Source organism: Lipomyces japonicus (genome assembly GCF_038497905.1).
Source record: "Lipomyces japonicus strain CBS 7319 unplaced genomic scaffold V1514scaffold_11, whole genome shotgun sequence".
Taxonomy (NCBI): Eukaryota; Fungi; Ascomycota; class Lipomycetes; order Lipomycetales; family Lipomycetaceae; genus Lipomyces; species Lipomyces japonicus.
Genome location: NW_027117823.1, coordinates 271,066 through 292,753, shown reverse-complemented (window position 1 = coordinate 292,753; position 21,688 = coordinate 271,066). Strand labels below are relative to the sequence as shown.

At 40.1% G+C, this 21,688-nt stretch overlaps 9 protein-coding genes across 9 annotated transcripts; 3 read left to right on the top strand and 6 right to left on the bottom strand.

The window, feature by feature from the left end:
- The first annotated feature begins 382 nt into the window (after positions 1–382).
- V1514DRAFT_328277 (uncharacterized protein) lies at positions 383–2,016 on the top strand. The gene is made up of 2 exons (XM_066927142.1): positions 383–1,251; positions 1,326–2,016. Exons 1-2 carry the CDS (start codon positions 623–625, stop codon positions 1,864–1,866), a joined length of 1,170 nt encoding a protein of 389 aa, XP_066784453.1. The 5' UTR covers positions 383–622; the 3' UTR covers positions 1,867–2,016.
- On the bottom strand, positions 1,966–3,990 carry V1514DRAFT_351349 (major facilitator superfamily domain-containing protein). The gene is made up of 2 exons (XM_066929450.1): positions 3,346–3,990; positions 1,966–3,291 (listed from the first exon to the last, which is right to left on the bottom strand). The coding sequence occupies exons 1-2, from the start codon at positions 3,831–3,833 to the stop codon at positions 2,109–2,111; spliced, it is 1,671 nt and encodes a 556-aa protein (XP_066784452.1). The 5' UTR covers positions 3,834–3,990; the 3' UTR covers positions 1,966–2,108.
- A 1,948-nt stretch (positions 3,991–5,938) lies between these two features.
- On the top strand, positions 5,939–7,949 carry V1514DRAFT_328273 (uncharacterized protein). The gene is made up of 2 exons (XM_066927141.1): positions 5,939–7,503; positions 7,562–7,949. Exons 1-2 carry the CDS (start codon positions 6,391–6,393, stop codon positions 7,658–7,660), a joined length of 1,212 nt encoding a protein of 403 aa, XP_066784451.1. The 5' UTR covers positions 5,939–6,390; the 3' UTR covers positions 7,661–7,949.
- An 82-nt stretch (positions 7,950–8,031) lies between these two features.
- V1514DRAFT_328272 (uncharacterized protein) lies at positions 8,032–10,409 on the top strand. The gene is made up of 3 exons (XM_066927140.1): positions 8,032–8,230; positions 8,301–8,440; positions 8,501–10,409. The coding sequence occupies exons 2-3, from the start codon at positions 8,315–8,317 to the stop codon at positions 10,184–10,186; spliced, it is 1,812 nt and encodes a 603-aa protein (XP_066784450.1). The 5' UTR covers positions 8,032–8,230; positions 8,301–8,314; the 3' UTR covers positions 10,187–10,409.
- V1514DRAFT_291691 (putative uridine/cytidine kinase) lies at positions 10,321–11,503 on the bottom strand. Its single transcript, XM_066925324.1, has 2 exons — positions 11,433–11,503; positions 10,321–11,354 (listed from the first exon to the last, which is right to left on the bottom strand). Exon 2 carries the CDS (start codon positions 11,270–11,272, stop codon positions 10,409–10,411), a length of 864 nt encoding a protein of 287 aa, XP_066784449.1. The 5' UTR covers positions 11,273–11,354; positions 11,433–11,503; the 3' UTR covers positions 10,321–10,408.
- Positions 11,504–11,693: 190 nt separating this feature from the next.
- On the bottom strand, positions 11,694–13,859 carry V1514DRAFT_278494 (Mechanosensitive ion channel-domain-containing protein; the record flags this gene model as incomplete). The annotated part of the gene is made up of 2 exons (XM_066924988.1): positions 11,694–13,325; positions 13,386–13,859. 2 exons carry the CDS (start codon positions 13,857–13,859, stop codon positions 11,694–11,696), a joined length of 2,106 nt encoding a protein of 701 aa, XP_066784448.1.
- Positions 13,860–14,222: 363 nt separating this feature from the next.
- V1514DRAFT_328265 (uncharacterized protein) lies at positions 14,223–15,138 on the bottom strand. Its single transcript, XM_066927139.1, has one exon. It carries the CDS (start codon positions 15,050–15,052, stop codon positions 14,381–14,383), a length of 672 nt encoding a protein of 223 aa, XP_066784447.1. The 5' UTR covers positions 15,053–15,138; the 3' UTR covers positions 14,223–14,380.
- V1514DRAFT_304766 (uncharacterized protein) lies at positions 15,120–18,238 on the bottom strand. The gene is made up of 3 exons (XM_066925640.1): positions 17,909–18,238; positions 15,989–17,844; positions 15,120–15,939 (listed from the first exon to the last, which is right to left on the bottom strand). The coding sequence occupies exons 1-3, from the start codon at positions 18,084–18,086 to the stop codon at positions 15,292–15,294; spliced, it is 2,682 nt and encodes an 893-aa protein (XP_066784446.1). The 5' UTR covers positions 18,087–18,238; the 3' UTR covers positions 15,120–15,291.
- A 719-nt stretch (positions 18,239–18,957) lies between these two features.
- V1514DRAFT_328262 (chaperonin 10-like protein) lies at positions 18,958–20,656 on the bottom strand. Its single transcript, XM_066927138.1, has one exon. It carries the CDS (start codon positions 20,177–20,179, stop codon positions 19,103–19,105), a length of 1,077 nt encoding a protein of 358 aa, XP_066784445.1. The 5' UTR covers positions 20,180–20,656; the 3' UTR covers positions 18,958–19,102.
- Positions 20,657–21,688: the final 1,032 nt, after the last annotated feature.

Genomic DNA, 21,688 nt, shown 5'->3' with positions numbered 1-21,688 from the left:
AGCGCGAACGTTGAACTTCAGTGCCTCCAAGCTCGCAGTGTCTCACACAGTGCTCTTAATTCGCCAGAAATTTGGCCGTGAACATGATATTTGCGTTGCCGGGATCAGATAATATGAACTGGGCAATACATCCCATCCGTTAAGCCCTATTAAATCAGTAATCCCCACTATTACCACGTTGCATGCATCTGTTTCGATAGTTGTGTTGACTAATATGTGCAGCATTAAAACACTGTCAACGTTTGAAAGACTCCCTACTCCTTAAACCTGGTATTCTTCAATAACGTTGACATCGATTTAAATGTGAGATGAGAGGATTTTACTTCCAAAATTATAGGCAAAAAAAACCCTAAAATTTGATGAATTTCAAACTGGTGTCCATGCGATCCGACCTAACTGGTAGAATATCCCTTGAAAGCACTTTCAAAATAATATGCGTGAATGACATTTCAGTGAAAAATTAATATATATTTGTTAAAGAAGGTCGGGGTTTAGAAAAGTGCTAAGTGTCATTTATAAAGCTTATTTTGCCAAACGACCCAGAGCCTATGCGAACCCCGATATAGACATATGAGTTTATTTATTCAGGTTGTTCAGATAAATCAACCATTTTACATTGGAAATGATCAACAGCTTTGCAACGCAGTCGTCACGACCGCTAGATCCGAATACGATGAATAATAATTTCGATCAAGATGAGGACGAGGACGAGATCATCGATCATGGTGACATGGGGGTTCAATCTCGGTCAAACCCGACTTCACCATGCTATCCTGCTTGGTGTTTATCATTTTTCGCATTTGCACTTTTCCAGGCAGTGTTTGCCATGATCCCAATGGGTGTGGTTTCATACTTTATGTCTTTGATATCGGGCAAACAAAGTATTCCTCCGCCATATGTGTTAATCATGGTTTCCTCATTACTTAGCACTTTGATTATCCTATGTTGTTCTTTGATTATTCTACATCAGTTTCGAAATTCGAGGGCAACCGTGGATATTACTCTTGAAATTGACAGCAAATCAACTGGCAAAAAATGGCCAGGGGTATTTGTTCTCAGTCAGATCATCATGTCGATTTTTTGGATTGGCATTTTTATTTATATCATGTTACTCACTGGAGGCATTTCGACCGCTTGCTCTATTCCAAATTCAGAAAACATGTGTCGTGGAATTTATGCCGATACATGTCGTAATTACGTGGCTGCGTGCCGGTTAGTGAATCTAATCGTAGTTTCATGTGCTCTTGAAGTGTAAGTTATTATTTTTAATCGACTTTTCGATATTTGTAGTTTTTTTCCCTTTTCTTTTTCTTATTAATTTAAAGATGTTTTTGGATTTCGGGAACAATTTCAATGTTTGTGAGCGCCGCAGTGACTTATCGTCGTCGTGCGATTTCCGACATGCATGGTGTTTCCATGGTTTTGAAAGAGACTGTGTTCGGCAGAAACGTGTTAGATTCAACGGAGCCGGAGAAATGGAAGTCGTGGATTTCTAAACCGTACAGGTATTTTAGAAAACAATCAAGAAGTCAACCTTTATTGAATCATGACAATGGCAGTCGTAATCTTGACAACGATGATCAACTATTGGATGATCTCGAATTAGATATTCATAACATAAACTTTGTGAGAGAATATGGACGAGCTCGGGCATCATTTTCCAGAAGTAATCTTGACTTAATGTCGTCAAATTCAATACTTTCGTACATTCATAGGCACCATCTTTCAATACCAGCGGGATCGGACCGGGTTGGTGAAAATATTGAACTTGAATCAGTGGGGGATAATGTCTTAGCAGAGGGATCGAATAGTTCACAACGTATCGCTATGACATATCTACCACGTCAGGTACGATCATTGCGGTAAATTTAAAAAAGTATGGAGTTTTGTCTAGGTGAAATGGCGTATTTTGGGTTTTATTTATATATTTTCTTTTTGGAACAGGGTTGAAAGGGTTAATAAATTCAAGCATATCTAAATATACATATATATATATATATAACTATTGAAACTACACATTACAAAAAAGAAGAACAAAACCTTGAGCCAATAATGCCTATTTTAATATACTATATAAATGTCAGATAATAATTTTGTGAATTGAAAGTTTAATTTGCATATATAGATCTGGATCTCAATTTGCTCCCGAGGCGGATAAGAAAAATTGGAATCAAAACCATAAGCGCTGCAAAGCAGGCAAGAATAGTCGAACCCCAACCAACTGGAAATTTAGATGGCCCAAGATGCGTAAACATGGCATTTGCAAATAGAGGAAACGGTGCCGCAAAGCAAGAACGGAATAGATCGTTGCCAGCAAAGACTGAGGCCAAGTATCGCGGATATGACATTCCAAGATAATTAAAAACGACTTGAAAAACTGTGAAACCACCGATAATAAAAAGTCCCGAGGCAATGACAGGAACAATCCAGTGAACTGTTCCTGTGGATGACCATCCAAAAAACAAAATTGCAATGGGAAGGATTGGAGCAGCGAAAAATGCAATTTTAAAGATAATCTCTGGAGGTTCACCACGAACTAGACGAGGAATCAACCAAGATCGTATGGTCGTGATAAATGCGACACAGGCAAGAAGAACGCCGACAGAAATTCCAAAGTAAGACAGGCCAAGTTCAATAAGATTGAAGCGGTGAACTCCGACGAAAACGATTGGGAACGCCTCAAACCAGCAGTACATTACCGCATAAATGAGAGCAGTGTACCAGTTAAGGAAAAAAACGCCTGGTTCAGTAAATGTAATAATAATTGGTCGGGCGGCGCACTCATAAAGAAAAGCAGAAATTGAAAAATTAATATATTCTTCTTCTGCTTTTGAAACATATCGAGAATCCCCGGTTCTAATTCTAAGACGACGAGCACGTCTTTGGAGGATTGTCGCCGGAGAAGTTTCAGGAAGCAAAAAAAAGAGAAACGCGAGTGCAATGGAGGAAACCCACATTAAGATCCAAAAAGACCATCTCCAGTTTTTAACTTGGGAGAACACTCCACCGAGGAAAGGACCAAAGACAGGACCTTGGACAGCAAAGATGGACCAAAACGAAAGTCCGATAGCCAGGTTTGCCGGAGAAAGAACGTCACCCATGGAAGCACCACCGTTTGCAAGGGGTGGAGAAGACATGAATCCGGTTATTGCACGGACAGTAATAAAACCTCCGATATTTCTAGAAAGAGCTGTTGGGACTTGTAAAATGACAAACAAGATCAGCGATGGAATGTAAATCAGGTTTCGACCAATCCAGGGTGACTCAGAAAGAGGAGCAAATACCATGGGACTGGAATAATGTTAGATTTTTAAAAGCATGTCAAAACGGAGACTGGTTTCATACCCGATGCCATATCCAACAACGTAAACCGTAAGTGGGATGAGTGCCACCACTTCACTGACTTGAAATTCTTCGACAATCTGGTGAATGCCAGGTGTGTATATGGCGGAACCAATATATACGGCAACGGTCAAAAAACATATTTCAAAAATAACAAAAAACCGCTTCCAACGAGCCCAATTCTGAGGATTTTCTGGATCTGAAGGGCCATACCAGTCCACAATATAACGGTCTGGTGTGGCCAGAGTGACATCATCGTTGCCAAATGAATTTCGCTTAGTATTGGGGTCGTCGTTGGTTGTTCTTTTTTCGAGATCAGAGTCATTAAGAACAACGTCCTTGATGGTAGAATTTTCTGAGTCTAATCCAAACCGAACAGGAACAACAAAATCAGCATGTTGATCGGGGTATTGAAGTAGCCTTCCGCCGGAAACAAAGTGAATCAGCTCACCAGCCACTGAAGTGCGAACAAGGTCTAATATGGAGGCCATTAGCGAATAAGATTAGAATGATTGGAATAGAATGAAAGAATAGGCACATGAGGTATATATAGTAAATAGCAATGGTCTGGTATATTAAGGTATGCTATGACATACATTTTGTTCATGACAAATGCGATGAAGACCCGCGGAGGAATTCAAGTTTGACGGTTTGAGTTCGTCAGCACAATAACAAACAATGGCCCATTGTCTTCAAAAAAAATCGTGATTACTCATCCGAATGGATTAAGTTTTACAGGTTTTTGGCTTTGTCAGCCAGCCGGAAGGATGAAAGTTTATTTGCGTCATGTACTTGTGGACTTGCGCCATTGCCCGGCTTTAGCTCGGACAGAGATTGCTCCAGAGTGTCCCTAAACCGCAACCATCTTGGTGCAGCCACGCAACCGACACTTGACCGGCGCGGACTTTTTTTTAGCTTCGTTGTCATGATATATATAACTTATATATTTGCCGTTTCTTTAAACGTATGTAAATTTAGGGATGGACACGAATACGGTACAGTCAGTCTTTTCCATTATTCGTATAGTTATTCGTAAAATTTTAAGCTTATTCGTATAGTAATCGTATAGTAATCGTATTTCCTAAGCTATTTAGGCATAGCGTAAAGTAGTTTACTCTTATAACCACCAAAAAAATTTCTGTACGACTTCATTACATATAGGGGTGGACACGATACGCGAATATTCGTTATTCGCATTTGTATAGTCAAATACGAATACGATACAGTATGCAAATAAAACTTATACGAATAATCTATTCGTAATTATTCGTATAGTCAGTCAGCACGTGACTTACATTTGGTAGATCTATTGGCGCTGACATTATACGGAACCGGATATAACATACACGTGAGCAGCAACTCGGACTTTTCATTAGTTCGTTGCCATGATATAACATATATATTTTGCCGTCTCTTAAACATAAACTAAAACATACGTAGTTATGGTTAGTTATACCGTTGCGTCTATTGTACAAACGTATTCTAATCCACGTTATGGCACGTAATATTTGGAGTGACATAAAAGTGAATGTTAATTTTTGCAATGACGAAAAGATGCACGTGCATACTTGTTCCATTTCTATAATGGACCAGAGTTGCGCTTTAAAGCCCGCTTCTATGTTCGTCTCCAATTTTTGTCAGATTTATCCGCTCGTCGACTTCACATTTCTTTAGCACAGTTTGTTGACTTGTTTGCTAGGTATTATTTCTTGCGGTTGTTTGTTTGCTTGTTTGAAAGCCATGCTGCATTTGCCACGCGAGTTATCGTCATATATCACCATAACTTGACATGCCCTAAATCAAGTTCAAAACATGCTGTCAATACAAATTGCTTAAAATTATTTTTTTTTGACTTGACTGCTGCTAACATTTTTTTTGGGCCAGATTGTATGTTTAAAAGTTTAGAAACACGTGCAGGCTTTTCATCTTAAGCATCTACACAAGGATCCTTCCTTGTCTTCGCTGCCCATAATGGGCCAAGCCGCATCTTCGCACTCTCCGGATTCTCACGACAATAATGAAGATTTGAATACAAATGCCGGTTTGCAATCACCATCTAGTCGCATGAATAACATTGATGTTGATAACGCTCGGGACGAGTTGACGCCGCCACGCGGTTCGTCTACAGACACCCGAAATCGTTCTTCAGCGGTACAATTCGATGCAAATTTTTTAGGAAATTTCAGCACAACTGCATTAAGTGAATATGACTCTAATGAGGGGTCTGCCTCGTCTTCAGAAATATCTGCTCGCACAAGGCCTCATTTGAGCAGCTTAGACCTATTTCAACAGCCGGATTCGAATTTGAATGATTATTTAGGGCTTTCTAATTCGGAGTCTGAATTAGAAAGGGCTTACACTCCATTAGAACCGTTTACAAGGCGCCTCGGTAGAAGTGGTAGCTCCAGTCGCCAGACGTCATCAAGGTCTCCGAATGGAAGAAGAGCGATTCCAACATCCACATCTCGCATTCTTGGTTCCGGAAGCAGTAGCAGTAGCAGTAGCAACCACTTTCCTATCGGAACAACGTCATCAACTCTTCGGCGCCGTTTACGTGATAATTCTTCATCAGCCGAGCAAGGCCGCACTAGGTCTTCAACTAGCCTGACTGCCAGATTTTTTAGATCAAGGCTATCAATGTTGCGCAACCCACTTGGAGGCCCATTTGCTCACTTACAAAATCAACCTATCGATAATGCAACTGCCAATAATAGTGAAGATAGCGCGGAATTAACGACTCGATCCGCAGATGCCTCATTGCAACCTGAACCAACTTACTTACGTCGAAGAAGTCGAATAAATCCATATTCAAGTTCTTCTACGGGACTCACGCCTGTTTCTTTTTTGTCATCTGCCTCTCGTCGTTCTTCTAACGCACCTGCGTCTCCAACGCTTCATCAGTCACCCCCGCTACCCCCACTTCCCTTATCTGCACCACCATCAGCACCACTTCCTCCTACACCGGACTCGAATTCAAACACAAATACAAATGATACCAGTGATTTTAATTTTGCAGGACAAGCTAGACCTGGTGAGTCACAAGCGGCCATGTTGTCTCGATTATTGTCTATTGCTGCTGCTGCCACGGCTGCTAGTATAGTTGGCAATCAACGAGCAGACCCATCAGATACCCAACAAACTGAAGCTCAGAATGAAGAAGAAAATGGGAATGATGATAGGAGTTTTGATGGATTTTTACGATCACTTCAAAATGGAGGGTTGGCTACTGAATTACGAAACGATGCCGCCAATCAAGAAGGCAACCAGACTACTCCATTAAACTTTTTCCGTATGTTTCGATTAGGTTCATCAGAATCCACCACTGGCTCGGACCAGCGAATGGTGACAGTTATTATTGTAGGTATAAGGTCTGTACCGTCAGGGCAACATGGTCAAGGTAACGGCACCGGTTCCCAAAATTTGGGAGCTATTGGTAACACGTTTGATCCAATTTTGGATAACCTTCCATTTGCTGTTCCATCTTCTGCTTTAAGATCTCAACGAAGAAGATCTGATGAAAGCATGGAGACTGTCGGATCAAGGTCATCTCCTTGGGCTCGAGGTAGAAGAAGAGTCGATGCGTTATTCCCTGATTCGGACGTTGAAAATATAGATGAAGACAATGATGAAGATGAAGATAACGATTCTGAATCTGGAATTATTGAGAGCGAAGACGAAGACGACTCTGATGCCATGAATATCGACATTGCAGCGGATTTCGACATGGATCATCATCACCATTATCACCACCACCACCATCATCATAGCCATCGTCAGAGCCATGAGCAAGATCGTTTGCCTAGTACTGAAAATGAAACTGCCGGAGAAAATTCTGAAGGTTCTAGTAGACAGGCGCGTTCATGGATAATTTATGTACTTGGAGGGTCATACCCGGAAGATCATCCCATCCTCACTACTCCATCACTTTTCACAGACTCGCCTACATATGAAGATTTGATAACATTATCGAATATAATCGGTCCAGCTAAGACTCCGGTGGCTTCTCAATCTGATGTCAACAGTGCAGGTGGGTTATTTCCTGCTACCTCAGATATGGTCGAAGAACGGTGTTTGGTATGTCTTCAGGATTTTGAGCAAGAAGAAAATTGCCGTAAGTTGAATGAGTGTGGGCATGTTTTCCATCAATCGTGCATCGATGAGGTAAGTTTTTTGTTAATTATCGGACTGGCTTATTTCATTTTTTTAACGAGACTACTAGTGGCTAATGACTGGACGAAATACATGTCCTCTTTGCAGAGGGATCGGGGTTAAAGAAAATAGTTCGACAACACCTAATTTTACCGAAGCAACTTCATAATGAGTATGCATTATATCATGAATTTTTTTTTTTGATTTGATTGCTTGGCTGGACTCTTCATGGAGTTTAATGTGTTACTTTTTTTTGTGTATTTGTTAAATTTTTGAATTGCAAGTAAATTGTTGGTCTGAAAGTATTTTAGTCGTTGCGTGATATTGCTATCGTAGCGTACTAATCTCTTAAAAAAATTAACAGCGCATTACTCATGCCACGAAATGGCTTGAATTATTCTAAGCTTTGTCGCTACTGTATTTAATGCTCTGTTAATTTAACTGTACCAACCATGTAGAAAAATACTATTTATTGTAATAACCTTTGGAAAGAAAACAAAAATTGAAATGGTTGTAAGACTTTACTTAACCACGACAGTAATATGGGGTTTATGCACGTTGTAATTTTTGAGCCAAGCATAAAACTTAAGCTCCAGTTCGCGCTTCTGTTGGCAGGCGCTAAGAAACTTGAAAGGGGATGCTTTTCTTTATCAGGTGTCGTTAATTTGTGACCAACCTGGAGCGGGAATGTTACGATTTCGAATGGTGAAGCATTAATGAAGCTGTGCTTGATCTCGTTGTATGTCGTATATACGACTGTTTCTTAAAATTTCTTCCCCAAATTAACAATTTTTGCCATTCACACTTAGTCAATTTGGAAAATATGCTTGAAAATGAAAGTACAGATAAAGCAGCAAACGTACTGCCAGAAGAAAATTTGGATTTTGAAAAGATCAAAAATAGAAGAACTAGGTCTGGATGCTTCACCTGTCGGCAACGACGCGTGAAGGTAAGAAGATTCTTAAAGCTATGAACTCATGCGGCGTGGCAACTAACTTATTCGAAATAGTGCGATGAAACCAGACCGATGTGTTTTCGTTGTTCAAAGGGAAACAGGGATTGTAAGTTTCCGGAAGCCCTGATGTTATCCAAAAAACAACGCGCTCAAATTGCCAGGCGTGAACGGCGAGCTGAATTGTTAGCCAAAAAGCAAGCTGCAAGCAAGACCGCTGATGCACAATTGAATTTTTTGAGAGTAGATACCCCCATAAGCCCGGAACTGTATGACGAGCCTGATTCTTCAGCGCCGGAGTTAGTTGCTCAGCAAATACATCGTTTACCGCCCCGACCCCGAGACACGACAAGTTTATCTCCCCGAACGGCCAACACAACACTATCTGAAGATTCATATTTATTATTTGAAAAACACACTAAAGATTTTCCTTATGTGCCATCAGATATATCAACGCTGCTATGCTATCATCGCAAAAATTTGTCACATCTTCATTACTTTCTATCAACAGATCCTATTCTGTTTTTTGACGGCATTCTTATAAGCTGCCATTTATCTGAACCCTTGATGTATGCATTGGCAGCTTTTACTTCGTATCATTGTGCACTTCGGCAAGGAGAGTTTATGCTTGAAAACATGTTTCAATATTATGAAAAGTGTATCCGAAGCTTGATATCTGCTGTTGAAAATCCGGGAATTTATGACATGATTGCGATTCTCATTTTGGCTTGCTTAGAGACATACCTTGGTGACGTGGCTAACGAGATTAAACATCAGGATGCAGTTTTTAACATGTTTAATCGTGTTTATACGCCCGAAACAGTGTTTGAAACTGAGGAGCAAACTTTTTTATTTAACTGGATACGATATATTGATTTAAGAAGAACCGTACTAAGCGGGACACCGATGAAATTTGGCAGGCGATGGCATCAAAGCCATAGATTAGCACAGGCTCGCGTGCCACTTTCTGGACCGAAATGGGCGTTGCACAGGGTTATTGGGAACTGTGGGTTTTTATTTTTTGAACTTTGTAACTTTGCCATGGCGGTGCGCAATGGCATGATTACTGAAGAACAATCAGCGAGAAATATTGAAGTTATTCGGGCGAAGAGTATGACTTGGTTTGAAAGTCTGGATCCTGTACTTTTGGAGACGGTCGAGGCACCGCAAGGTGGTCCGTTATCTGATGAAGATCGTCAATTAGTACCGCCATTATGCTATAAGACGTGGGAAATTGGATTTTTAATGATTATTTATCAAGCTTATAAGCTATATTTTTCTGCATACTCCTCATTGTCGTCTTTGAAAAAATTTGACAGACATGACGCTGCCACCACTGAGATTGCAGTCATCATGGCACGATGTGTTAGTGGATTTGAAGCGACTGAACATGTTCATCCTGGCGCTCTATTCACTGCTCATACTTATTTATGCATCGGGGCGGGATTCATGCCGCCTCATCTTCATAACTGGGTGCGTCGCAAATTAGCATTAATTCAGGCTAAAGGTTTTTATTTCCCTGAACAAGTTAGGCTTCAGATTGCAAATACCTGGAAAAATAACGATTTATATCGAGGATGGCTTGAAGGATTAGAAGATTCATGTGAAAAATTTTTACCTGCGGGAGTAATAATCCCTTGGGAACGTTTACAACAGGTTAAGCAACGTGAATTTAATAAGGAAAGTGAAAGTTTCATTACTGCATTAACTGAGATGCGGGGTGTATTTATAGGTGGAGTTTGACTTGTAATGTATATTGCCGTATATTAATGATGGGCTTGTGAGATTCTCTAATGATGCAGGTATAAATCTTTTTTTTCGGACGGATTCCGAGAGGAAAGGGGTCGGAGGAGTTAGACTTTGTTATGGGTTGATTTATGGAGGTTAAAATAATTATAAACTTGTTCTAATATTAATAATATAATAGTTAATCATAAACTATTTAATATATTAGTGTTATACTTACTATATCTGCTGAATACCTACTACTTCTCTGTTGTCATTAGTTATGATTCTTAAAAACGAACCGGTCTGGAGATTAAGTCCCTTGCCTAGACGGGTATTGTTTAAATATAATTCATAACAGGGCATGTATCCATCGACAAATTGCTTAACTTGTTCCTCGGTCATTCCCTTGCCGTTATTTTTAAACCTCAGTTCAATTTCTTGCTGCAATCGCCATCGATAAACAATACTTTCATTTTCAGCATCAAGAATAACAAATCCGTTAAAAAAATCCCAAATTTCTGAATATGATTTTAATGCTGAATTAATAAATTCTAAATCATGCAATGAATGTTGTCCTAACGTAGCATGACTTGCACCATCTCTGACCGCGTGTGCAAGTTCGGATTGCGTAATTGCCGTAAATCCTGTACACCAGCCTTCGAGAACGACAAGGTCAATCTTGGAGCTGTCAATGAACTCCCATTCTCGTTCATCAACCCTATCGCCTTGGCCATCAAACTTTGACTTATCGTACTTGGGTAATTTAACAATGCCGTCTCGGTTAACCAGCCTGGTCAACGTGTCGACACATTGCTTCACATCATGAGTTCCAGGCACGCCACGATGTTGCAGCATTTTATTTTTTGGGAATTGTGATGCCAGTGATACTTGATCCGCATGCGTCAGATAACAATCGTCAATCGAAAAAACGGCCGTCGTTGTTGGACGTGCGGCGATAAGCGAATTTACAAGTGTGGTCTTGCCGGCACCTTGAATGCCAACGAGGCCGATGACCAACGGCTTAGTGGTTGTAGAAACGTTTAGTCGTTCGTTCAAAAATTTTAAAAAATGTGGCAGTTTGTCTGTAGTTTCGGTGATCATGATCTAAAGTATACAAACTTTGTAGGAAGTTCAGTAGTGTTGACGTTTTAGATTATTGATTTTTTTTTGTCGTAATTCACATCTAATGTATAAGTAGTTAACCAATTAATATTCGTTTCTAAGCTCTGATATAAGATAAGCAATAAATTAAAAAACTTACAAACAAAAAATTCATGATATGTTATCCGGATAACTTATAATCAAGTTCTTTCTCTCCATACTACATGTAGATTACAGTTTTTGAGTTTTAATGCTTAATCAAATTCGTTATTCATATCTTATCACAAATCTACCCAAGACAAAATAATACATGGCATTTAAAAATTCTATCAACATCAACATCAACATCATAATCATAATCATTCATAATAATCATATCATCAACATCATAATTATCATTTAACCTGTATTTTAAACACTTCTAGGTGTCTTTAATATTTGACTTCCGCGTTGACTGTCTTGAGATCATTGATCCGCTAGTACGCAAACCAGAAATACTCTTTGGCTTTATGCTCGCTGCCTCGTTTGGAACCTTTTGATTATTCACCCATCGATTCTCATCCATTGCCTTTAATGAACTATCGTATCTTTGCTTCGCATCGTCTGGACTGACGGTCACCATATATTGTGGCTGTTCTGCGGTTCCAAGCGCAGGTGATCCTGCTAACGGAGCGAACAATGGAACTTTTCGACATGCTTCAATCAATGCGCACATTGACTTGTTGCGCCTGGCTAATCGTAACTTCTCATTCGCGAGATTGGATTTATGTTTAAACCTGATTTGAATTTCCATCCTGTCCAGAGCGGGAAGACCAGAAACCTGAAGACTAATGTCCGGATAGAAATCTCGATCGTTATCCTTCAGGAATTGACTTAAAATTGTCTCAAGAGCGCTTAAGTCGTCAAATGAAGTATTATAGTTAACAAGTAACGTGATCACATCCTGCATGGATGGCGATCGGGTCACATTTTCAACAAACAGCGTGTTGAGAATCGAATTTGGCACCTGAACATTTTTTTGCTCATCAATGGTACGGAAAACGGTGTATAAAAGTGAAATATGATCGACAATGTAGTCAATAGAATTGACGCTAACGCGATCGCCTACATCATAGGGATGCTTGACGAAAAGAAAAACGCAAGAACTTAAAAGTTCGGCCGCGGTTGATGAGAATACGAATGATAATGAAAGTAACACAGAAGCAGCAGTTGCCAACATGGTACTAAAATTCTGATTTAATACTGCAATAAACACAAAAACTGCAGCAACAAGAACAACGGCGGTGAGGACGCCGTCTAAAACATGAATCGCGTTGTCGACATCATGCATGCTGCGAGTCATGGACTTTCTTTCCTTGCAAAGATATTCACAAAAATTTATGATTTCTTCAAGACTCACATCTCCGTTCATATCCTTATCCAACATGATCATGCACTCATCAGCAAATTCGGATGATTCCAGATTTTCAGGTAAAAGGCCAACCGAAACCTCTTGAAGATCTGCAAACTCTAATTGATCTTTGCCTTCAGGGACCAAGCTCATCCATATTCTTTTACCCAATGCACCTGATGCGGCGCGATGTTCCAAAGCAGTGGTAACATAGTTTTTTGAATTATCTTGAGTTACTCGAGCCTTGCCAGATAATTCCTGAGCCACATTCCCCCAAGCTGAACTTATTTTGTTACCGACCCGGCCAATATTCCCCAGAATTCTCATGCCGGTCCCCTTTGGATTAGGTTTCCCGAGTCCGCCTACAATACCAGCGGTTATGGTGTAATCTTCTTCTAAAAACTCTTCACAAAATATAGGGAAAATTGATCTCGAAATTTCAAAAAGAATAGAGAGCAGTACAACATGACGCTTGTAAATTTTAACCCGGCCCGCAAACTGCTTTCGATGATAGTTAACAGACAGCATTTGAATCAAAAATTGCTCAACCGCGAATATAATTGAACCGATTAAAAAAGCACCAAGTATTCTGTAAAGCCTAGATTCCCAAGCCTTTGTCGTGCGGTCATTTGCACTTCTTTGGTCAGGATTGCCAGTTAAGATCTGAAAGAAAAAATTAGAAAAAAATATCTCGCCAAGAAAAAGTATTTTTTGAACACATACAGGAAGTAAAGTTATCCAACTTATGAAGAGCCATAGCACGAGCGAAAGTGGTCCTTGTAGAGCTGTTAGAATCCTCGCGTATTTCAATACGCTATAATTAATAACGCCTATAATGCTTTCAAACACTGTAGGCAAGACCCGAGCTGCAAACTTTGAAACCCAGAGACTGACCCAGACAACTTCTACCCATGTAAAAATCCATACAATCCGAACACCTCCCAAGCCCGCATTTGTATTACCGAAGGCGCCGACGAAGATTGGAATTGAAATAAGAAGACCAACCGGAATAATATATATTATATACCGAACAACAAATGTTGAATTCCAAACGCGCTGATAAAATCTTCCAAACATCGTCAACTGGCCTCCGCGCCTATACAAACCTGTTCGACGGCCATGCGGAGTAATCCCACTATTATTTTCTGCGGAACTGTGGTTTGTCTGTTGATGAATCTTGACAAAGTCCTCGTCCATGTCTTCAAGCCTGACCGAATCGTCATCGTCGTCGTCGTCGTCATCGTCATCGTCATCGTCGTCGTCATCATCGTCGTCGTCATTGTTGTTGTTTCCGTTCTTACCGTCAGGCAAACAGTCAATATGAATTGAAGGAATATGTTCAAAATTGCCAATTGGCACGGCCAGATCGCCAGCATTATCTAAAGATGTTCGAAGAGGCTCGTTTTCTTTCTCTCCCGCAGATGCCATGATTAAAAAAAACAAATCAGTAGATAAGAATCAATCACGAAGCCATTTAAAAATTGGGATGAGCCACTTTTTATATGTTCGTATGTTGTATTATTATTTCAGATTTAGTAGTTACAACGTTACAATTGTTCGTGTAAAAATAGTTTAATTGTGATTCAGGCCCCAAACTCACAACGCGACGGATGATACAATTAAGGGTTCTCTAAACTTGTGACGCGCGGTCGCGCAAACATTCTTTCGTCACTGAATGATTAACCGCAGGTTTTTCCTTTATTTAAAATACAAAGAATTCAACTAAAGAATTTGAACTCTGAATCGTCATCTTTTTTAGTTTTGGTTATACTTAGGTTATTTTTATCATCCTGCAGTTCAACGACATTGTCATCCTTATCGTCGTCGTCAAACAGTTGCGCCCCTTGGCTTGTTGCTTCAGCTTGAAGCGTGTCATTTTGTCGTCGTCCTTGTCTTGTAATCAATTCTCCCACCTCATCTGATCCGACTTGAACCGTCTTCTTGTCGCCTCCAAATACTCTTTCGTCTTGTCTTAGTAAGCTCCAGATTTTGGCTGTAATGGCAATCAATACAAGACCTAGCTGTAAATACTGCCCTTGTGCAATCAATCGATAAAATGCAGTGTATGCCTTAGGAATAATTCCGTATACTAGTTTTTTCGCAAGTTCGATTCTATTAGGCGGCCGTATCATAGTGGGATTAAGCGTCAGCCCCGGCCGTAATGTTTCATCTCGAGAATCAGCTCCATGCGCTTTAGCTCTCTTTTTTTCCCGCTTCTTTTGGCATTTAATAGGAGTCTGTAGTAGTCGCTTTAATGTCCGATGAATAATGGCCACGAATTTCCACCACTTTGCCTGATGATGTTGATTTCTATTGCGGTGAATAAGTAAGTGCAGAATTTCCCATTCTGATGCAAGAGCAGTGTAATCAACATTAAGCATAGCTTTCATCGTGTAAATTAATTATTAATTATACATCCAAGGGGTTGAAACATTCACATCTGATACATCTTCCGAGTGCAATTTACGAAGTTCTTCATTACCACTGTACATATGTATGCTGGAGATAAACTTAAAACAAGCCATGTTACCCTGACGTTTTTTTTTTTTTTTTTTTTTGACATTGAGCACTTTACGTTAAATAAAGCACGTTAACAGTTTAATTACTTGCCCCCGTAACACAAAAGATACTACAATTTTGCCCCTTCATTCAACAGCTCTGCTGCCGCCGCAGAAATCGCAACAGTATTCCGCTCGACAACTTTAGTCTGGAAAATAATTTTCTTACCTCCTTCTGTTTTCCACATTTCCACTCGTAATGTCTCACCTGGGAATACGTGCCCAGAGAATCTTACCTTGATGTTTTTGAACGGTCCAAATTTTTCGAAGATTTGCTTTCCAGAAATGCCGAATGAACAAAGTCCATGAAGAATTGGTCTTGTGAATTTGGCAATTGCTGCAAATGAGGGATCGATATGAAGTGGATTATAATCTCCCGATAATCTGTAAATTGCAGCCTGATCTTCAGATGTTTTAACCTCCACAACAACATCTGGTATTCGATTTGGCGGACTATTTGAAGCTGTAGCCGCGCCACGATCGGAACCTTTTGACTTGCCACCAAATCCACCAGAGCCGCGAATGAACACTGTAGACTCATTGTGGAACAATAATTCTCCCGTAACCGCATCGAATGAATCTGTCTCGGTAATAACACACGCAGCCTTGCCCTTGTCAAGCACGTCAATTAAGCCAGGTTGGTTTATTATTTTACCGCCAGCTGTAGGCAATGGCCACTTCTTCACCTCCAAGTACTGCTCTCCGTGAAGTAAAAACATCTATAAAGTTAGAATTCAAAACTCCTGACACTACTGCATTGCTACTTACTGGATTAAAATTCGGAACCAGATCATTAATCTTGATGGACGAAGAGGCACTAAAATATGGTACAACGCCATACGTTGGAAGAACGGTGAAATCATCTGATCCCTCAAAAATGTACTGTAATTCAGATGCTTTAGCTCCAAGTCCGAGATTATATAAAATTAAATCTCGAGTGGTGTACTCAAATTCTGACTGGGCATAAGATTTTGTCTCTTTAAAATTTTGAACAGAAGAACTATTGTTTGATACCGACTGAACATTTTCTAATATATTAGCCATCGCTTCTTGTGTTGATTTCGGATGAGTCGCACGTCCATCATCAAAATCTGTAATCTTGCTCCAATTTTCGGCAATAACTTCCACAGTGAGCTTCTGACTGACGGGGAAACTGACGCCTCCAGTTCGCTGCCATCTTGTTTGCCCTATCCATCCAGATCCAATTTCAAACAAACCTCCAGTGGTTGGTGCTTCCTCTGAACACAATAAAACTATAGGAGGTGCTACATAATCTGGCTTCAATGCTTCAGCAATTTCTTTCGGCATGACTGTGCGCGTCATTGCAGTACCAGCATTTGGTGCAACCGCATTCACAAAAATATTGTATTTCTTGCCTTCTAAAGCAAGTGCTAGCGAAAATCCTAAAATGGCACATTTTGCTGTCGAGTAGTTTGCTTGGCCAAAGTTACCGTAGATGCCGGATGTAGAAGTCACATTGACAATGCGTCCAAACTTTTGTTTTAGAAAATATGGCCATGCAGCTTTAGTGACCTTGTAAGTACCCCTTAAATGTATTGAAATAATAATATCCCATTGGTCTTCGGTTAGGCCTGCAAATGACTTGTCACGCAAAATTCCAGCATTATTTACAACCGCATGAACAGTACCGAAAGAGTCAACTGCAGTCTTGACTACCGCTTCACCATCTTCAACGGAATGAGCATCTGCCACAGCGGTTCCAGCTCCATATAACTTGTTGATTTCGTCAACGGTACCATTAGGATTCGATAAATCATTGACCACAACTTTGGCACCATGTTTTGCCAAAAGCAAGGCATAAGCTCGTCCTAGACCGGCACCAGCACCAGTAACAATCACTACTTTGCTCTTAAATTCGATTGCACCATCTTGAATATTTGAGCTTAGATCTTTCGCATTTTCCAAAAGCTCAATAAAGTTGTTGGGCCCGGTTGGATAAGTCGGATGAATATATCTTCCAATGTCATTCCACCTTTTCAAAACAGCTGAAGGCGTAAAACTATCGTCGGTTTTAAAAAGCACGCCTTCACTTCGCTCCCACCGAAGTTTGGAGACAAAACCAGCACCAGCTTCAAAAATTCCACCAGTTTCAGAGCTGTCCCTATGGGCCAAATATGCAACCAATGGTACAATCCATTCAGGCTTCAAATAATTAAGAATGTCTGCAGTCATAACTGTCTCCGTCATGCGACTTGCAGCAATGGGAGCGATCACATTGGCAAGAATGTTATATTTAATTCCTTCCTTCGCTAGAGTTTCAGTGAATCCAACAAGACCAAGTTTGGCAGCTGAATAGTTCGTCTGCCCGAATGAACCGTACAGCCCTGCAGCGGAAGCAGTATTGATGATGCGACCAAATTTCTGCTTGCGGAAAATAGGCCATGCCGCCTTAGTCGTTTTGAAAGCACCTTTCAAATGGACTAGCACGATCAAATCCCAATCAGAATCTTTAATATTCTTGAATGAAACATCGCGAAGAATTCCAGCATTATTGATAAGAATGTGGATCGCACCAAATGCTTCTAATGCAGTGGCAACGATTCGTTCACCATTTTCGACCGAGTCGTAATTTGCAACAGCTCTACCGCCAAGTTCACGAATTTCTAAATATCCGGTCAGTAATAAGCACCCGTGACATTTTAATTCTAAAGATGCAATTTGGAATACCGTTTACAACTGCATCGGCAGCTTTTGTCGAGTAGCCTTCACCCTTAAAACTTGACCCGAGATCATTAACCACAACGTTTGCCCCACGGGATGCAAAAAACAATGCGTATGCCTTTCCGAGACCTCCTCCAGCACCCGTAACTATGACGGTTTGTCCGTCGTATCGAAGTTCAGCCATGATTAATTCACAGATTTATAACGTGAAGGTCGAGCCGTAACTAAATATCGAGCCAATTTATTGCCTACTGGCCTTAGATCGGCTCGGCAATTGAATGTGGCACAAAACGCGGGGAGCCGAGGAATACATACAAGTACATGATATCATCTGCGGGTGTTTGTTGAATAAACAATGCGGAGAGCGTTGGTAAGGGTTTATTTAGCACACGGTACAGGGTACGGGCTTGGCACGTGTTTCATCAAAGATTAACGAGTTTAGCAGTTGCACGTGACCGGCGTTTTCCTGTTGGTTCATTCATGTTGAGGCATATTGTCTAAATCAGTAAGCCACTGTTTAACGGAAACGTACAGAAATAATAAATAATTATTATAAGGGATGTTGAATTACGTTGTTTGCACTAATGGGGTGGTTGGGCTTGCAACGCTCCTCGTGTTGGAGTACGTTATGTTGTTATGTTGAATGGAAGATTGTCCAACTAAATTATTATCCTTGTTATGAAAATAAATTTTGCGAGAGTTCCATTACAATGATTAGGACACCTTCCAAAACAGCTGATGATTTAGACAAAATTGTTCAACAACTTGATTCTTTGCAATTAAGCTTATCGAGGTTGAGTTAAAAGAAAAAACCAATATTGACTTCAGACATACCTCAGACCCTTGCACGTTGACTAAGGAGAAATGTGAACTGACTGTGCGCCATAACAAGTTTGCTGAGTGCTGACCCAGATATTTACTCACTTGATAAGGTGGCGTGCCCGAAGAATGAAACCTTATTTCGAAGCTACCGGCTAAGTCAATGAATGACGAGTGATTGGAAATATAAAATACGAACAAGACTTGTAGATGTTAATAATGTCAGGTGTAGTAAGAAAGATGTGGCTTATCTATATTAAAAAATATTATGTGAAACAACTCTGTAATAAAACAAAATCTTGTCTAAACTAATATGTACATTGTTTACACCAAAACAAAACAAAACAAAAAAATACTCCGTAAAAACAAAAATATAAGAAATTAATTGAACTGCTTCTCATAGTCCGTCAATGTAAACCTATAGCGAACATCATTTTCATGACAACGACGAAGAGCTTCTCCACAACCAGCTTCACCAACAGGAATGGTTTCAATCCACGGCTTAAGGTTCTTCTCAGCAGCAATGTTAAGCATGGCAAGAATTTCTTTTCGTGAAGCAATATGAGAAAATCCAAAAAGAGCACCGTTACCCAACATTTTAAACGGATGGAACGCAAATCCGTCACCTTCGGGTAGGCCAACGTTAATAAACTTGCCATTAACATCAAGAAGGGAAAGGTATTGATCAAGATCAAAGTTCTGGTTTGAATTTGCACAGTTAACAATCAAGTCAAATGAAAGCTCATGTGGAACGTTCCAATCCTTTTCGTTTGTTTGAATAAATCCATCTGCACCAAGTTTCAAACAATCTGCTTTTTTGGCATCAGAACGAGAAATGGCCCACGTATCTGCTCCAAGAGCCTTGGCAAAAAGAATTCCAAAATGACCAATTCCACCAATGCCAATGATGCCAACCTTCTTTCCAGGACCAGCACCGTGGCGATAAAGAGGGGAAAAGGCAGTCGCACCAGCGCAAAGCATTGGAGCAACAAGTGTAGTTTCAAGAGCATCTGGAATGGGGAAAACAAAGTATTCATGAACACGAACATGAGACGCATAACCACCTTGGCCAACGAAACCACCAGGGTAAGTAGATCCATAGGTATCCAATTGATGCTTGCAATAAATTTCGTTATCATTCTTGCATTGCTTGCAATTGAGACAGGCAAACGCTTGCGCACCAACACCAACCCGGTCACCAATTTTCAAGCCATTGACTTGTGATCCCACGTTGACAACTTCACCCACAATTTCGTGTCCAACCACGAGAGGATAAGGGCAGCTGCCCCATCCGCCGGTCACGGTGTGAACATCTGAACCGCAAACACCACATGCCTTGACCTTGATATCAACATCCGTCTCCTCAAAAGGGCGAGGCTTGAATTCAGTACGCTTGGGAGAAGCCCATGTCTCCTTAGAATGGACAGCAAAGCCTTCGAAAGTTTCTGGATAGACCATTCTGAATAATTTGTGTATGAAATCAACAAAGAGCAAAAATAAACAAATAACTGATAATCTTATTATATAAGTTCGACTTGTAAGGGAAAGATCACCGTGGCTTTATATGATTTTTGACTGGCATCAATCCATGCGACGCACGCACTGGCGGCGTAGTCGGCGGCGTTTTTCTGGCGGAAAAAACAATCAATTACATCCGAGTCACAAACTAAAAAGAAGAAAGGAAAAAAAAATACACTTAAAAAAGGGCGTGGCGTAAAGAATGGAAGAAGAGAGCGGAACGAGTAGTTGCGGTTTGAAAATTTCCAACCCTGCACACCGCCCAACGGGGAAAAGCGGGCAAGCTGATCCGCCGTAGCAGAAACAAGTCATACTATAGATTAATATTTAAATATAAACAGTTAACCCAAAGCAAACAAAGTTCAAAATGCAACGAGAAAGTAAAAAATAACTATTCAAAATTTTCCTACAGGTACATATCGCATTTGAGACAATAATTTTTGAAAATTCAATACGGCTTATCCCTGTTTGTGATCCATGTCACTTCAAAAGTTTGAATTCAACAAAACTTTTTTCCACTTTTTTCCTTTATATTTTCAGCGGGATGAATTGATCATCATTGTAATTTTTAATTTTTTTAGTCACAAATTTATTTAAAATATAATAATTTATTATATTCATGGAAAAAGCTTGTTGGACTTTACACGCATTTGTATGTGTACCGGATACGTGATCCAATACCTCTGTACTCGTGTTTCGGAATGCAAAACTTTAATCACTGGGCGCATATTAGTGGCAGGCGCTTACCGCTGGCATTCGTCAAATGAATTGCTATAGAAGGAATGTAGCAGGCTAGTATAAATACCAAATTTTTACTTGTACTACATAGTTGAAATTGATGGTATTAATTGCAGTGCATGAGAGTGAAATTGCAGGCAAAGGATAACTGTATAGTGAAAAGGCTTCTGTCATTTAAATGGACTTTAAATTATATCCCACGTCATAGTCAATTTGCCCCTGGAATTTGCTTTTTCATATACAATAGCTTAATGGTTTGCCCCTTCGTGTTTCCAATTTACAACTGCTCCGCGTACTCTGTAGTCTGTTTGGTACATACTCTGATTCTTTTAACGAAAACTTTTCGAGAAAGGTTTTTAGTTATTCCGATTTGACTGAGTCTTCCAAAGCGAGTAAGCAAGTAAGCAACTCATGCTATTTCCCAAAATTGTGACAAGGTACGACCATACACATGCTAGGATTGCGCGCTTCAAGAAAAAATTAGCCTCGCTGAATAGACAACAAAGATAGCAAGGAAAGAAAAAATTTTAAGGGAAAGAGCCTAAACCAGGTATAGTATGCTAGGAAATAGCTGACATACCGCAAACCAGGTATAGTATCAACACTAGAAAAAATGACAGCAAATTATTAGGCAATAAGATCATGACACTCAAATTCGGATAAACTTTGAACTCAAATTGCCCGTCGTCAGGGCAACGACAGAAAAGCAAT

Excerpts from the sequence above, each read along its gene's own strand:
- V1514DRAFT_328277 (XM_066927142.1), top strand. The coding sequence starts at position 623 with ATGATCAACAGCTTTGCAACGCAGTCGTCACGACCGCTAGATCCGAAT. Across the intron at positions 1,252-1,325 it reads GTTTCATGTGCTCTTGAAGT|ATGTTTTTGGATTTCGGGAA; the intron begins GTAAGTTATTAT and ends ATTAATTTAAAG.
- V1514DRAFT_351349 (XM_066929450.1), bottom strand. The coding sequence starts at position 3,833 with ATGGCCTCCATATTAGACCTTGTTCGCACTTCAGTGGCTGGTGAGCTG. Across the intron at positions 3,292-3,345 it reads GTTGTTGGATATGGCATCGG|TCCCATGGTATTTGCTCCTC; the intron begins GTATGAAACCAG and ends ACATTATTCCAG.
- V1514DRAFT_328273 (XM_066927141.1), top strand. The coding sequence starts at position 6,391 with ATGTTGTCTCGATTATTGTCTATTGCTGCTGCTGCCACGGCTGCTAGT. Across the intron at positions 7,504-7,561 it reads ATCAATCGTGCATCGATGAG|TGGCTAATGACTGGACGAAA; the intron begins GTAAGTTTTTTG and ends CGAGACTACTAG.
- V1514DRAFT_328272 (XM_066927140.1), top strand. The coding sequence starts at position 8,315 with ATGCTTGAAAATGAAAGTACAGATAAAGCAGCAAACGTACTGCCAGAA. Across the intron at positions 8,441-8,500 it reads GTCGGCAACGACGCGTGAAG|TGCGATGAAACCAGACCGAT; the intron begins GTAAGAAGATTC and ends TATTCGAAATAG.
- V1514DRAFT_291691 (XM_066925324.1), bottom strand. The coding sequence starts at position 11,272 with ATGATCACCGAAACTACAGACAAACTGCCACATTTTTTAAAATTTTTG.
- V1514DRAFT_328265 (XM_066927139.1), bottom strand. The coding sequence starts at position 15,052 with ATGAAAGCTATGCTTAATGTTGATTACACTGCTCTTGCATCAGAATGG.
- V1514DRAFT_304766 (XM_066925640.1), bottom strand. The coding sequence starts at position 18,086 with ATGGCTGAACTTCGATACGACGGACAAACCGTCATAGTTACGGGTGCT. Across the intron at positions 17,845-17,908 it reads TGCCGATGCAGTTGTAAACG|AAATTCGTGAACTTGGCGGT; the intron begins GTATTCCAAATT and ends CCGGATATTTAG. Across the intron at positions 15,940-15,988 it reads TGGTTCCGAATTTTAATCCA|ATGTTTTTACTTCACGGAGA; the intron begins GTAAGTAGCAAT and ends CTAACTTTATAG.
- V1514DRAFT_328262 (XM_066927138.1), bottom strand. The coding sequence starts at position 20,179 with ATGGTCTATCCAGAAACTTTCGAAGGCTTTGCTGTCCATTCTAAGGAG.